The sequence below is a fragment of the Chlamydotis macqueenii genome, chromosome W, assembly GCF_036417535.1.
Source record: "Chlamydotis macqueenii isolate bChlMac1 chromosome W, bChlMac1.mat, whole genome shotgun sequence".
NCBI lineage: Eukaryota > Metazoa > Chordata > Aves > Otidiformes > Otididae > Chlamydotis > Chlamydotis macqueenii.
In genome coordinates this window covers 920,661-936,932 of record NC_141592.1, presented here as the reverse complement: position 1 = coordinate 936,932, position 16,272 = coordinate 920,661, and the positions used below count along the sequence as shown (strand labels likewise).

General features: G+C 57.4%; 1 protein-coding gene across 5 annotated transcripts; it reads left to right on the top strand.

Moving 5' to 3' along the window:
* The first annotated feature begins 830 nt into the window (after positions 1–830).
* ONECUT2 (one cut homeobox 2) lies at positions 831–14,013 on the top strand. 5 transcript variants are annotated; one of them, XM_086769750.1, is made up of 3 exons: positions 846–889; positions 986–1,935; positions 13,649–14,013. In XM_086769750.1, the coding sequence occupies exons 1-3, from the start codon at positions 846–848 to the stop codon at positions 13,933–13,935; spliced, it is 1,281 nt and encodes a 426-aa protein (XP_086625876.1). In that variant the 3' UTR covers positions 13,936–14,013. The 5 variants fall into 5 exon arrangements, with proteins under 5 accessions (XP_086625877.1, XP_086625876.1, XP_086625874.1 ...); XM_086769748.1 differs by having other exon boundaries at positions 846–956; positions 1,008–1,935; XM_086769749.1 differs by having other exon boundaries at positions 846–982; positions 1,046–1,935.
* The last annotated feature ends 2,259 nt before the right edge of the window (positions 14,014–16,272 follow it).

Sequence of the window (16,272 nt, the reverse complement as noted above, 5' to 3'; positions counted from 1 at the left end):
GGGCACACGCGTCTCCTTCGAGAGCGCACCAGTTCTTCGCTGCGGTTTCACTGCGCCGCGCTTTCTGCCATGTTTAATCCGTGACGCGGATCGCCGCCGCGCTTGGCTTGCAAAAGGCAAATACTGAGGTGGAGGGCCGGCGGAGCGGGCCAGCACCGCCTGCGGGGCGGCTGCTGGGCGGCAGCGGGGTCAGGCTGCGGGGCCGAGCCCCCAGCTCCGCCGCGCCGCGGGGCAGCTCCCGCCCCCGCCCCCTCCCCGCTCCGGGGCGCTCTCCCCGCGGGCGCGGCGGCCGACGGGCCGGACCCCCTGCTCGCCCTGCGGGTGAACCGGGTCACGGCTCCCCGGCCCCCGCACAAAGGCGACATCCACCCCCCCACCCCCCGCGCAGGAGCCCAGCCGCTGTCACGGCCGCCGAGCCCCGGCCGGCCCCGCACGCTTACAAAGGGCCGCGGCACCTTTAAGGGCCCGGCGGTTCCCGCCCCGCTCCGCCCGCCCCGCGCCGCCATTGGCGGTTCCCGCCGCGCCGTTCCCGCCCGCCCCGCGCCGCGGCTCGCGCCGCCCGCCGGTGGCGCAGGCCCGGCCCAGCGGGCGCGGCCAGGCGGTGCGCGCGGCGCGCCCTGGACAGCTCCCGCCGCCCGCAGAGCGGCGGCGGCGGCGGCGAGGCGAGGACATGGCGCGGGCCCGGCGCGGGCCCGGCTGAGCGCCCGCTGCCCGCGGGGGCCGGCGGAGCGGGGCAACCTCGGGCCGCGGCGCGCTGGCCCCCCCCCCCGCCCGCCCTCCATGAGTGACTGAGGAGCGGCCGCGGCGGCCGTCGATGCCTCGCCGGGGAGCCGGCTGCCTGCGCCATGAACCCCGAGATGGCGATGGAGCCGCTGGGCAGCCTGCACGGGGCGGCCGGCCATGAGCCCGAGCTGATGGGCAGCCCCAGCCCGCACCGCGCCGCCGGGCCGCTCCGGGTGCCCGCGCCGCCCCCACCGCCGCCGCCGCCGCCGCCGCCGCACCAGGAGCTGGCCCCCGCCGGCGGCCGGCCCGCCATGGTGTCCAGCATGGCCTCGCTGCTGGACGGCGCCGCCGAGTACCGGCCCGAGCTCTCCATCCCGCTGCACCACGCCATGAGCGTGCCCTGCGAGTCCTCGCCGCCCGGCGTGGGCATGAGCGGCACCTACACCACCCTGACGCCGCTCCAGCCCCTGCCGCCCATCTCCACCGTCTCCGACAAGTTCCACCACCCGCACGCCCACCCGCACCACCACCACCCGCACCACCACCACCACCACCACCAGCGCCTCTCGGGCAACGTCGGCGGCGGCTTCGCCCTCATGCGGGACGAGCGCGGGCTGCCCGCCGTCAACAACCTCTACGGGCCCTACAAGGAGATGCCCGCCATGGGGCAGAGCCTCTCGCCGCTGGGCAACGGGCTGGGCCCCCTGCACGGCGCGCAGCAGGGCCTCCACGGCTACGGGCCGCCGGGCCACGACAAGATGCTGGGCCCCAACTTCGACGCCCACGCGGCCATGCTGGCGCGGGGGGAGCAGCACCTCTCCCGCGGGCTGGGGACGCCCCCCGCCGCGCTGCCGCACCTGAACGGCCTGCACCACCCGCCGCCCCCCGCGCCCGCCCTGCCCGCCGCCCGCGAGCGGCCGCCCTCCTCCTCCTCCTCCTCCTCCGGCCCGCAGGTGAGCGGCTCGGGGCAGCTGGAGGAGATCAACACCAAGGAGGTGGCACAAAGGATCACGGCCGAGCTGAAGCGCTACAGCATCCCGCAGGCCATCTTCGCGCAGCGGGTGCTGTGCCGCTCGCAGGGGACGCTCTCGGACTTGCTGCGGAACCCCAAGCCCTGGAGTAAACTCAAGTCCGGCCGGGAGACCTTCCGCAGGATGTGGAAGTGGCTGCAGGAGCCCGAGTTCCAGAGGATGTCGGCCCTGCGCCTGGCAGGTGGGTCCGCTGCCCGGCTCCCCCGCACCCCGCGGGGCGCTCCCCGCCTCGCCCCATCCCCGGCGGGGAGCAGCGCGGGGGCCCGGCCCCGCCACCTGCAGCGCCCGCGGGGCCGGGTGTTGGGGGCGCCCCGCGGAGAGGGGACACGCGCACACACGGGACACCGCGTCCCCGGGGCAGGCGGGGCCGGGCGGAGCGGCTGAGGTGCGGGGGGGAGGGGGGGGGGGGCTCGGCAGCCCCGCGCAGCCCCGCGCAGCCCGGCCGCATTGTCCCGCGGAGCGCGCGCGGGCGCCCCCTGGCGCAGGCGCGGGGCGCCGCAGCCCCCATTGTTCTGCGGGCGCTGGGTTGGGGTGGGGGGGGTGGCAGCGACCCCCGGGGTGCGGGGATTGGGGGGGGAAGCCCCGGTGAAATCCCTTCCCACGCGGGGCCGCGCAGCCGTTGCCTTCCTCCCGCCCGCGGCTCAGTCCCGTGCCGCGGTCACGCAGACACGGGTGGGCGATCGCAGCGGTTTGGAAATCCGACGGGGGGGGGGGGCGGCTGCCTGCTCCGGCGGGTCCGTTTCGGTTGATTCCGGCCCAAAAGGAATCCCCGCGCGATAGTGATGAGCGTGGGCAGGCACCAGCGGCCTTTCCACGCCCCCCCACCCCTTCTGCATGAACGTCCCGAGGTTTGTCTGCAGCAGGAGTGTCGGAGGAGCAGAAAAGGTTTGGAGTTTTTTGGGGTTGGTTTTGGTTTTTTGTTTTCCCCGTTCGCCTCTCTGTGTTGTCACCTTGTCCGGCGAGCGCGTGTCTGGAGGGAAGTCGATGCGCGTGACGTTTAGAAGATTAAAAGAGCGTTAATGCTGGCAACGGGAGCGCAAACGCGTGGACCTGGGGTTTCATTGATCTGGAACCTGAGCCGCCTCATTTCCAGTAACGCTGCCAGTGCTTTTCCTTCCAGTCCCGAGTAGGGGGGTTCCCCACGGAGCCCTACGTAGAGGGCAGAAAATCGGAAATCGCCTGTACGCACCCGCCGGGCGACAGCAAAGCTGTCGCCCGGCGGGTGCGTACAGGCGATTTCCGATTTTCTGCCGTACCCACGCATGTATAATTCTGGATTTCCACTTTCCCAGTTCCCCCTGGATGCCTCTGCATCCAGGAGCAAAGTTCAGAGAGAGCTCGCTGGCCGAGCGGCCACGGGTTCCCCGTGGAGCGGGAGCCAGCGCGGGAACGACCTTGGCAAATCACCGTTCCCTTTGGGAAATCGATTATTTTATTATTATTATTATTATTATTGTTATTAGCACGTGTGAATATGCAGCCTCGTTGCCCCGGTGCTTCCTCCTCCCCCATCACTTGCCTGCTTAAATTCCTCTGAGCCAGGGGAATAAGCTGCAAGTATTTCAGATTCCTGAAAAGCGGCCTGTTTGCCCTGTGCTGTGGCAAGTTTTTCCCAAACGGGATGAAAATACGCCGTCCTCTGGGGAGAAATCCCCCCTTTCCCCCGGGAGCTGTAGCAGTGGGGTGCGCTTATTATTTCCTGTTACTGTAGAAGATACAGAATAATATTGTATTCTGTCCTGTCCCGTTCTGTTATTTCTTCTTGTTACAGAAGCACAGAATAATGTTTCATTCTATCCTATCTTATTCAATTATTTTTATTATTATAGAAGATGCAGAATAATGTTCCGTTCTATCTTATCCCATCCTATTATTTCTTACTATTGTAGAAGATGCAGAATAATATTCTGTTCTATTCTGTTTTGTCCTGTTCTATCCTCTCCTATCCTATTATTTTTTATTATTTCAGTGCTTTTTTTTTATTATTTCAGTGCTTTAAGGCTCCGAAGCTAGCGAACAGTGCTCGGGCGCGCTTCAGGGATGCGAGGGCAGAGCATCGTTTTGGCGTGACCGTGCCGGTGTCTGGCTGCGGTGGCAGCTGGGGGAAGCGGCGAGGGTCCTCCCGGGGACATCGCGCTCCCTCCGGGGCGGCTGGGGCAGGGACGGGGTTTTTGGGGAGCTCCGGGCGAGGGCTGATCCCGCAAAACGTGAACGGGAGAGAAACCCCGGGGTCTCGCTCTTCCTTGGCGAGGCGCGCTCACCCCGCCGCGTTCGTGGCCCTTTGCGCGGGTTTTTTAGGGGGTTGCCAGCCCCGCGCCTGTGTGCCCGGCCGGGGGCGGGGGGGGTCCCGTCAAACCCCGCCTTGTCGGGGCAACCGGCCGAGCCCCGGGCGGGACGGGAGCGGCGGCACCGTCAGCACCACGGACAGCGGCGGCGGGGACCCGGGGAGGGAGGGGAGCAGGGGGTGGGGGAGAGCAGGAGAGGGACGGGAGAGGAAGGGCTTGAGGAGGGAAGTGGGGGGATGGAGGGGAACAGGAGGAGGAGGGGTGGAAGGGGGGGGGAGCAGGAGAGGGATGGAGGGCAGAGGGAGGGATTGAAGGGAGCAGAAGAGGGATGGAAGGGAGTGGGGGTGATGGAGGGGAGCGGGAGGCTGGAGAGGAGCAGGAGAGCTAGGAGGGAAGGGCAAAGGAGGAGACCAGGGAGCAGGAGAGGGGCGAGGCACCCCGGGGCAGGCTCTGTCCTTGGCACAGGCCCTGCTGCACCAGGGGGCCCTAATAGCGGGGCGAGGGGTGGTGGGTCCGCACCCCTGACCCTCCTGCACCCTTTGACCCTCTGGCACCCAGGAGAGCCCCTGCGCTGTCGCTGGTGGTGAGGGGTGGGTTGTGCACAGACGGACAGTCGTTGTCCCTCCATCCTCTGCCTCTTTGTGCCGTTCCCGACTTTGAGACTATCTTGCTGTGTGTCGGTACAGCTGAAAATTAAGGTATAATAATGTCTGTATCAAATGCATCGTCTGTATGAAACTCTGTCTAGCGTTGAACTAAATACGCAGGTACATAAAGAATCTGAAAGGTGCTTAGTGGCTTGAAATATTGGTGCTCTCTTCAGCTATAGATTAGCGGTTATGTTTGAACAATCCATGCGGTAAATTGTGGTGCTGGGTGATAAATTATATTTCTCTTGTACCAACTTTCTGAAATAATATCCTGCCCTCTCTTTTTTGTTCTGGATTATTTCTGGAGACATTTCTGCCCTGCAGAAATTTGCATACCTTTTTTTAACCAAACAGTTTTCATCGGTTTCTTGACTGGTTGATAAAGATAAATCTGACCACGTTTGTCATTAAATGCATTTATATCCTTTTTTTCCCTTCTACTTTTTAAAAGAAACAACTAGTTTTATCAACATGTGTTACTCATTCTGAGCTTTTCCAAGCTGTTCTTCACTATTTCCTTATTAGATTTTTTTTTCCCAGCGTCTCATTTTTTTCCTAGTATCTCTTGGCCATCACCATTTGAGCTGAAATGTCCCAAGCGTTTGAAACTGGTGGAATTTATTTGTGGTGAGGAACACAGGAGGGAGAGGGCGTTTTTGCCAAAAGGATTCTTTTCCAGCAGCTGATGCTGTTTCTTCCCTTGCTCTTTGCAGGGGCGTTTTAACTCAAACCCTGTCCTTCCTTTTTGTGCACCGTGCCCCCGTCCGGAGCGCTCCTCCCTTGTACCAGTCGCCAATTCTCATCCTACATGTTCCAGCCGTCCACCACTTGCAAGTGGCTTTTTCAATCCCTCCCGATTAGACGTGACTCGGAGATGACAAGCTGCTTGCCAGTAGCCCGGCAGGTCTGTTCTGACTCTCCAAGCACTAAAAGTAGCAGGCTCCTCGCATCACAGGAGCTCCCCTGTGGCTGCCTTCAGAGTGGAAACGGCTCTGCAGGTGTACGGAGAATTCATCCGACAGGGAAAGCGGGGCTGAAAAGGACCGAGACATCACTTGTCCTGATAGTCTGCTCCCTTCTTCAGGAATCTCCAGTGGTGGGGATTTCTCGGGCTACCTAGGCAATCTCTTCAGGGCTTACAGGTACAAAAAAATCCTTAATGACTAGCCTTAATCTCCCTTTTTGTCTTTTAAATCCTTTGCTTCTCATCTTATCCCTGCTAGACACAGCAAAAAAATTACTCCCTTTCTTCCGATGGCAATCTGTTCCTATTTAAGACTGCTGTCTTGTCTCCCGTCTGCCCTAGAAAAAGCCCCATCATACCTTGGAGATGAACATGCAGCGAAAGCATTACGTCCAGTGGGACAGATAATACATCTCTTTTTTTTTTCCAAGGTAAACATTTTGTATCCAGCTCTATCAATCTTGCAGACTTTTGCATAAAAGCCTCTCTGACTTAGAGAGGATTTTTGTACGCAGAAATCATACAAAACAGACTAATCTCAAATGGGTTCACTGATAAGATCAACAAGACAACTCACTGATGGCAGAAAGAAAGGCAATCAAAAAAGAAATTGGAGTGTTTTGGGGTTGTTTGGGTTTTTGGAGCTATAAAATCAAACTACTCCATTGTGGGAAAAGGGGACTCGAGCCACTGGTAAATGCTGCACAAAGGAATTATTAGACAAGCGAGAGAGGCTGGCAGTTTCCCAAAACGCAAATTGTCTCTGGGACCGAAATATCTCTAAGTAAGCAGGGAACATATTTATGAGTCGTGGTGATTTTCCAGCAGATCTCATCTTGTCATAATGGGCATTTAAGAACGGGGGCCTGTGCTGAGGCATTAAGCTTTGGCAACCAGCACGTAGCTGAAGAAGATGAAGCAAGGGCACGAGGAAGCCTTCCTCGCAGAGCTTCCCACACACCTTCTTCTCCGCTTTCCGTCTCCTCCGTGCCGTCATGCCGCTCATTCCTGTATCAGGTGAGGGCACCGCTGCCTTCCTCGGCAGCCCGTGTCTCGGCACAAACGTCTGTGCTCCAGCTTGCCTCTCCTGCCGCAGCTGCACTTTAGTGAACCCCTGGGGAGAAGGGAATAGGAACCTGGCCGTACGGCAGGGAACATCACCCTCCCAGGACTGCTCCTGCGTTCTGTATTCAGCAGTCGTCATGCGAAGGGCAGGGAGAGCTCGGAGAGCCAGGAGGGCGACGCAGGTCTGCCCTTCCCAGATACGTCTGCAGAGCTTTGCTCCTGTCCTTGCCCGTTCATCATTGCGCCCCAAATAACAGCCATCAAAAGGAAATAACCATTTCCCGCTTTCTCCCGCGAATTTTGGAAAACAGGCTGGTTCTGGAGGCGCACAGCAAGAACGCGGTAGATCCAGACCTTCCTTTGCAGTGGGGCCCGTGGGCCTCGGCTCCCGGCTCTGGCTTGTGAGCGTAAGGTGCCGGGAGGGAGCCGCAGCACGGGACGGCGTCAAAGCGACGCTGCCGTGGGACAGCCGCTGGGTGCCATCTGCAGAAAATAAGATATTTCCCATTCAGGTTTTCGCTAAGATTTCAGACTCCTATTCAGAGCTCGCTCACCTCCCTCCGCTTTAAATTCCCAGTCCTTTCTCGGAAAAGATGCCGGAAGCGCTTCCCTTTCTCGCGGGGAGAAGGTCACGGCTGTATCCTGGTACCTGAGGGGATCCTTGCGGATGCTGCTGCGGCAGGCAGGCCGCTCGGCGTGGGGGAGGCCTGGTTTCCGCGCTGCACTCTGACAAGGGGAATATAAATCCTCGCTATGGAAAAGCGTTATCATTCAGCTGGAAACTATTTTGGGATTCAAAAGGGAGAGTCTCCAGAAGAGGAGGGAACATAAATCTCCCCGGCGTTAGCCGCGAAGGACTGGCAGAGCGCGGTTTGAAGGGTCCGACGTTTTGCTGTGAGCCGGTAGAGTACCCAGCAGTCTGTCAGCTGGGACAGAAACCTGTCGGCAATCGGGTCTGTTGCTTTTGCAGCTCGCCGAAAAGCTCCTCTGTAGAGAGGACTGGATGCTGACGCCCGCTGCCTCGGCCGCGGGAGCGAAACCGGGGGGCTGTCTGGCAGAATCGGCTCCAGCGCCGGCTGCAGCTTGCAGCCGCTGGGTGACAAAGGAGCGCGTTGAAACCGTGCTGCGTGCTCGCCGAGCCCCCGCGCGTTCTCGCCCTGGAGTGCCGTAAATTGGCCCTACCCCGTCTGTTATTTATTATTCCGTATTAATGATGGAAGTCTATTGCGATGGCACTTGGAGGCCCTCGTCGGAGATCCCGCACTGCGATGGGTGTTGCGGCACTGCGCGGGACGAAGCAGCCCCTGCCCCGCAGAATTTACAGCCCAGTTTCAGCCCCCCGGCAGATTTACAAGGGCTCTGACACAAGTAGCCTGAGACCTGCTACGTGCCGGAAAGAAATACAAAAAAACCAAGTCCCCAGAGCCATTCGTCTTTCCTTCTCAAAGAGCTGAAGGGTGCAAGACCTAGACAGAGGGAGGCGTTCCCTCCGTGACAGAATTAAGAGAGAGAAAAATCAGGATGAGTACCGAGAAAGCCCATTCCTGGCAGGAAGCAGCAAGGCTGTGCGCTTCTTTCTGGGAGCGTCGTAGGGATCCCTGTACTCCAAACAGGAATTGCGGTGTAGGGAACACCTTGCCATCAGAGGAGGGCTGGTCAGGGTGAGTGAAGAGATCTTCTCCGAACCTTCCCTGGAAGAACGGAGTTACCCCTTTGTGCCGCACTTCTCGTTTGCGGGCGTGTGCTGTTTTCCTGGGCCAGTGCCGTCAGAGGGCACTGGCAGGGATTGCACGGATCAGGAGCGTTCCGTGTGCGTGCGCCGGATGGAGGTGGGGGGGCCAGGGTGCACCCCCTGCACACCCCGACAATGGGATTATTTGCATCTTCATTCAAATTGTTTCTTGTTACATAATGATTTTGTACGCGGCGGAGTACTTAACCTAATTTGTATTGATCTCCATTGCTTTCATTGTGCATACTTAATTCAGAGAGGTAATCAAATGGATCTTCGAGGCCTCGTTTTTAAGAGATTGTAGCAACACAGATATACAAGAGGTTGCTTTAAGTGGATCGCAGCAAAAGGAAAACATTTCAAACCTTTGGAAAACCTTTTGATGGCCATTTCATTGTGTTCGGTATTACTAGCGTAATGAAATTTCCTTCACGTGGCGCTCTCTCCGAAATCAAATTGAGCAACGTTCTTTAGTTCCATCAGACAGATAACTGGGTTCGGTTGACTTTGTACTACGCCCGCATGAAACCGCAGACGAGAGATCAATATTCATGGCTTATCCTTACGAGCGATGGAGAGAAATGACTTGCTGCTGGATTCAGGGAACGCTGCTCTCTGCCTGGCTCCCCCCGAACGGCTGCTCCTGGTTTCGTAGGTCCGTTGGAGCGAAAGCTTCATAAATCCGGTGATTATCGGGGGGCGTTGGTTACCTTCAGAAAACGCAAGGAACCAAACTGCAAGGAGGTGAGGACAAAGGGAGGCTTTTTTTTGGCAAAAGTAGACTGTGAAGTGTGGCCTTGAGAAGTTTCAGGCTGCTGAGCAGTCCTCCGGGGTTTCTGGCTAAAATTGCGTTAAAAGCAGAGATAGCTGCACGGGAGATGGATGGGTGGCGGATTTGTGCTGGGGCTTGTTTGCGGTAGGAGCCGGGCTTCCAACATCTCGGTGCTTCACAGGATGGAAACTCACACAAACTCTTTCTTTAACATTTTCCGTATCCAAAGGGAACTGGTGTCAGGGCTCGGAATGAAACGGGACGGCCCCTGTGGATCCCCCTGCGCCCGTCTCCGTGGTTTGTGATGTTAAAGCCTGGCTGGCACAGCCCTCTGCCCCTAAGCGTCACCGCCCGGGGCCCCACCGCCGCTTTTTCCTCTGCTGGAGCGATCATCTATTTCTACGTTGGCAGCGCTGATGCAGCCGAGCGGAGTTCGCCCCAACCTCTGCCAGCGGCACGGTCCCCGTCCTCTTCCTCAGGGCGGGCCGTGGGCTTTCTCGGGATGCGCTGGCCGCCGGCGCCGTTCACGTGAGCACGCGCGTACGCGGGCTCTGCAGGTCCTACTTTGTGAAACGCCTGCGAGACGGTTCGCATCCGCACTGCGGATCGCTGGCTCCGAGCCGCGCAGCGCGCCAGCCGTCAACGGTGGGGCCCGGTGGATCTCTTTTGGTGATAGAAGGTGTCGTGAGACAGCGCCTGATCAGACCCCTTGCATTTCATCGAGCTTTTTTTTTTCCTTTAAGCGGCAGTTCTAAAGACAGTGCTTACCAACTGAAATGCTAGAGATTTTTCAGGATTTATAGCTGTTTGCAATGCAGGGGCTGGCTAGGCTCGTCTCTTCTCAGGAACAAAATGGAAAATAGGAGTCAGTGTTGCAGAAAATTAGACAAGTGAGCTATTAGTAGAAATATCCAATGTGACGATACTCAGTGACCAAAACTGGAGCTTAAATTAGAAGCGTGTCAAGTTCACAAGGAAAGCAATACGCTTTTCTAACGCGAATTATATTGAAAGCGCTTGAACGTGGGCAGTTTAGAGTCAGCGTTCTTCGGGAAAGAGAGGTGTGTCCGTCCCCGCTGCCACCCGCGCGCAGCGGGGCGCTGACAGGGCACGGCACTTGGCTGGCCCGTTTCGGAGGTGGGCTTGGGTGAGGCTTCCCAGAGCGGCTGTGTCTGGCGGCTGGAGGGATGGCTGCCCGCCTGCCTCTGCTCTCTAGCAAAACATTTCAGCACGTGCTTAACCTCGGGCTCGCAACACACTAATAAGAAATCGATGGAGCGTCTTGCATATTTAAAGTTGACCGTCGGCGTGGCTGCTGTCTCTGTGCGGGGAACTGCAGAGGGCCCGGGGCTCGTCCTGGCCTGCAGCCCTCCCGCCTCTCCACCCTTGTGCTGAATGCTTTTTTAAATTTCATTTTTTAATTTGTGAGCAAGACCTGATCCTCTTTTAAAGCAACATTTTTTTTTTTTTTTCAAGCGTTTCCCTAGTTCTAGCTGCAGGACCAAGCCACGCGGGCTGCGGACAGATTGTCCCTCCCTGCGGTCGCAGCCCCGCGGCGCGGCGGCGGGTCGCTGCTCCGCTCTTCATGCCCCGTGAGCCCACGGGCTCCTGCTTCCGCCAAATCCAGCGGGGCAGCACTGAATCTGTTCCTGAGCTCTTCCTATATTGTTTCTACGTAAAGTGTCTTCAGGCTGGTGTAGAAGAAAAGAGAATTTTATTTTTTTTTTTCCCTACAGTTACGGCTTTCAGTTCTGCCGGTGGTCCATTTTCTTCCGTGGAAAATGTCCAGCATTAGCTGCAGTTAATAAATCAAATTGTTCGTAGCATCAAGATGGCCGCTTCCCTTCCCTTTACTATTAAAACGTTTCTCTTTCTGCGGGCAGGTTTCCTGGATAATAACTTTATTTTATTAGAGTGCCCGCTCCATTTTTCTCCTCTGATAAATGCACGTCAAGGAACAGGGTTTGCCTTTATGGTGCCTTTTCGAGAGCAAACTTAACAGTTCAGGGAAAGTATTTACTGACTGCATTGAAAGGCACGTACCTTTGCATTATTTATGGTGAGATACCAATAACTGTAAAACACAGAGTATCTCTGGACATAAATTAGTGATGGTAGGAAACGCTAGGCTCTTCCCAGTGTCCGGAACCTATTAGAGACTGCGGCAAAGCGCAGGCACTGGTCCCGTCCCCGGCGCTGGGGGCACCGCCGCCTGGATCCCAGACGAATGCACAAATGCAGCCCCAGACCTGCATTTCTGGGGTCAGGCCCAGCCGCTCCCACTAAGTGTTCCAGCTTCCTGCAGAAACTGGGTGAGGACTGGCCCACGCGCCCAGCTAAGCGGCTCAGCGTGGTCCGTTATGCAGCCAGCACAGGGAGACGTGTGCGCTCCTGACTTCGGATTAATTACAGACGTTTCCACGGTCTGAGTTTTACTTTTTGGAGCAGGTTCTCATTTCCCATTCGAGACCTGCAGAATTATTTAATAGAGCTGCTTCAAAACCCGGCCGCTTATCAATTCGCTCCGCTTATTTTGTCCCAGCGCATTACCTAACCATGTCAACATATGGATTTTTTTATCTTGCTGCCCTGTGCAGACAGCCTTATCGGGCTATTTTTAAATCTGAGTATGCTACGGCAGTGGTATTGGTTTCAGCACTTGATGTTCTCTCTGTGCTAATAAATACAGAACAGCTATTAATATGATTTTTTTTAGGATGCATTAGCACGGCTTGGCGCAGCGATGGGCTGGCGCTGCTGCCCCGCCTGACCTGAGCGCTGACGGGCGTTTCGGGCCGCCGTCGCCCTTGCCCTTGGCTGGAGCAGCATCCCCGGCGCGTGATGGGCTGCTGCCGCGGCTGAGGGGCCGCAGCCGAGCGGGAGAAGGACCCGGCTGAGCCGGTGCTGGCCGTGCCGCTGTGGAGGCCCGAGCTCTGGTTGCCGCCGTGGACCTGGGGACGCGCAGAGACCTAACCGACCTTGCCGGGCACCGCTCCCCTTTCATCTCAGAAAGCTGCAATGCCACGTCTGTCTGTTTTTCTGTAGCTTTTCGGCATTGTGAGAGACAGCGTGGAGGCGCAAGCCCGCAGAGAGCTGTGGGGTCTGAGACGCACTAGCTGGTCTGGTTATTTCTACGCCAGGCTGTAAGCCAACAGTCCCGCAGCAGAAGTTACGAGTTCATCTCGCAGCAGATGCCCGAAGTTTTGGCAGCTTTTCCAGAGAGCAGCAGTGGCTGGAAACCACGAGTGAATGGGTAAATGGGTAAAAAGTGGCCACAGGAGTCTCTCTCTCTGGAGAAGACAGGCGAACAGCAGGTTCAGCTGGCCCGTGGCAGTCTGTGCTGGCAAACATGGGTTTTCCACACTGGTGCTCACACGAAGTTGCTGCGACGGGAGCTTTGAGCGGGGTTTGCTGTGGGGTGTTTAGAGCAGTAAAACTCCTGCACAAATGTTAGACTGAGCTGCTGGGGAGGCCGAACCGGGCCTCCCTTTGGGAATGGAGACGATGAACATGGGCAGTGCAGCAGCCTGTCCCGGCTCAGACAGCGGAGTGGCGTTCAATGGTGTGTCCTCCCCTGCCGCGGGGTTTTACCCATCCCGCCGTGTCCGCGGGCGCGTCCCAGCACCCCTCCGTCCTGCGGATGTGGCGCGGGTGCTGCGAGCATCCCTCGTGGCCGCCCCGCCGCCGGGCGGGAGTGAGCTGGGGAAAGGGGCGCAGAAGGGCGTGCGGGCACCGGTGCCCGGGGAACGGCTGGCAGGAGCTGGGTGCTGTCGCTGGCGGGCAGGAGGGCAGCCCGGGGTGCTGTGGATTTCAGTTTTGTTAAAAAGTGGTAATCTGGAGGTGTTACATTGCATGTGAGAAGTTTCTGGAAATAACTAACCTTTGCCTTAGCTGTTGAGGCGGAAAAAAGGATGCGCTTGGTATTTTTGTTCCTAGACTGGCCTCAGATAAGCTAAATTTTTAGTTCTAATGCTTCTGTGACAGACAAGCAAGGCATTTCTCAGTGATGGCTTTATGGAAAGTGTGGGAAATCTCAACGTTCTGCACTGTCCGGAGATGGCAAGTGAATGTGAGGGGATGGCTGGGGGGAGCGCTCTGATTGCCTAGAAATTCAGTGCCCAAATGCCCAACAATCAGGCGCCCGTCCAAACTAGTTTCTGAAAATGGAAAGGTCGTGGGGATGTGAGTGGAAACACCAGCGTAGCGCCCGTGTAATTCTTCCCAGAGCCCTCGGGTCCCACGTGCCGGCGCGGTGCCGGCTCGGCCGGCAGCTGTGCGCCGCTGGCTCTGCGGGTCGTGCAGGAGGGTGACAGCTCGCGCGCACCACGCGCCGCTCTCCGTGCCCGGGGTGGCCGGCGGGGTCTGCGGGCAGCCACGCGCGTCCTGACCTTCGCTTTCTCTCTGTCTCTGCCCACCCCTTCCCCAGCCTGCAAACGCAAAGAGCAAGAGCCGAACAAAGAGCGGAACAACTCCCAGAAGAAATCCCGCCTGGTTTTCACGGACCTCCAGCGCAGAACGCTTTTCGCCATCTTCAAGGAGAACAAGCGCCCCTCCAAAGAAATGCAGATCACCATCTCCCAGCAGCTGGGCCTGGAGCTCACCACCGTCAGCAACTTCTTCATGAACGCCCGGCGGCGCAGCCTGGAGAAGTGGCAGGACGACCTGAGCTCCGGGGGCTCCTCCTCGGCCCCCAGCACCTGTACCAAAGCGTGACGGGGAGCGGCCGGCGCGGCACCGCGCGGTGTGGTGCGGCGGAGAGAGCGGCTCCGCGGCGGGGCCCTTCACTGGTGACGTAAAGCACAATCCTCCCGGAGACGACTCCCAGCCCAGCTGTAACGGAGGACACTCCTTACGGCTTTTAGTCCGTCTTAGCAGGCGCAGGTTCAGCATTAACCTCTTTCTGTACGATACTACGCTCAGGACAGGCGAAGCAGGTCTGAAAGGTAGGGGAGTCGTTCGTGAGGCAAGTTTCTCCTGAGCCCCAAAGAGCCCCGGCCGGCGGGGGTGCCTCTGCGAGCCCGGGCAGCCTGCCCGTGCCCGGTGTTTGCCGACAGGGCGCCGGTGCTGGCCACACCGCCCTGCACCAAAGCTCGCCGCTGTGGCGCGGCCACGCCAGAACGGAGCACAAAGTCTGACACCTAGATGCTGAAGAACCCGTTTTTAAAACTCAGGCATGGTTCTGTTAAGTGTTTTAGGGACAAAAAAAGATCAAATTTAAGATTTTGTTTGTGGTTTTTTGGGTTTTTTTTTAGTTCATTTAATTTAATCAGCGAGTATAGCTTGATGTTGGATGAGAAGAATTCCGTTGAGTTGAGCTCAGAGTATCAAGCACAAAGCCGGTCCCTACAGAAGTAGGGACGGCCCTGGACTCACTGCAGCGATTGTTTGGAGACGCGGTCTGGCTCCGCAGGTCGCAGGGAGCACCTCTGCGGCCACCGAGCCGCGAGCACAGTTTGCAGTCTGTCACAAGTTCTGTGTTTGTACCTGATGCAGATGCACACTCAGGAGGTCAGTTTACAGTACACGGAGCAAACACGACGTTTTCAAAGATCTAGATTTTTTTAGGTCGTTAACACGTCCGTTTTAGTTACCAGGGATCTAGTTTCTCCTCGAAAGCCTCCGTTACTGAAGTGTATTTAGCGTTCAGTGTATTTTTGTTGGTTTTTGTTTTTTTTTTTTTTTTAATTTTGTGGTACTTTCAAGCAGGAAAAAACCAGAAACAAGCCCTTCAATGCCACTCACCATTTCAGATGTGCCGCTTGTGGCTTCAGGACACCATCTAGACCTACTGCATCCCTAAGTTCCTTTCATCCGCCAGCGGCCCAGGCTGGCGGAAACACAGCACACCAAAGAGACAGGATTCCTGCAAGCCAAAGATGTTTATAACTTGCCATTTTCTCTTCGTCATCGCTGGTGCAGGTGGTGGTTTGGCGATGGGGAAGCCTCACAAACTCCAAGCCCTCTCTCCACCTCCGGCGGCTGCCGTGCAGCGGAGCGGGCGGGCAGCGCTGGTGGCTGACGTGAGCAGAGCCCCGACCACCGCCGCCGCGCTCGCAGCCGCACCGATGCTGCGGCCCCGCCCGGCTGCGCCTCACAGCCCCGACCCCCGCCGCCGACACGGCCGCAGCCGCTCGATGTGCGCACTTACCAGTGAACCGCCCCTCCCGGAGCGCCAGCCGGGTCTGCGGCAGCGAGCAAGCGCGGTCGTGGTTCTTTAGAGACATTTGAGACTTTTTTATGTACTACTTAATCGAAACCAAAGAAACGTTTTCTGCACCTACTTCTGCAACAAACTGTTCCACTGAAAAATAAAAATAAAAAAAAACCAAGGAAGCACGTCAGGAAGCAAACGAGTAACACACTGTGTTTTGACAGACATCTTGGACATTTTAGGAAGCAGATCTCAAAGAAAGGGTTGACAAGAACAAGAACAAAGCAAAGCTGGTACGATTGCTGCTTCATTTGACAACTCAGTCATCTTAAAGTTGAAGATTGTCTTTAATTTGTGCCTATGCAGTTTTTTCAAAAGAACAAGGAACAGAGCAACCAAAACCTCAACAGCTACAATACCAAAGATGAGGATTCTCACTACTTTTGTTTCAGTTCGCTATCTCCTCTTGCACGACGAAATGCGTGTAGCACCGTTGTTCTGTGTAAGGTAATCACTTTGTTTCTTCGCGCAACGGAAAGAGTGGGTTTATTTACGTTTTTCCTGTTTCTGCCTCACACGGGATCTCTCCAAGAGCTGCGTGGACTCCAAATGCAAGATGCTGGGATACTACGCCGGTACGTCTCCTCTCTCCAGAGTCATGCCGGGGAGACGTGTCGGCTGTGTGTGATTTGTTTGTTGGGTAGAGTTGGTCTCTTGTATGTCTACAGCGTTGAACGCCCATCCTTCTGTATGTGACATCGGTTGAGTAACCCCCACCCTTCTTTCTCTTCCCCGGGGATAAAACTTGCAATACACGTACCGATTTACATCCTTGTAAGTGCTGAGCGCTGCCGCGGGCTGGCTCGCTGAGATCAGATCCCGATCTGAACCGGAATGGG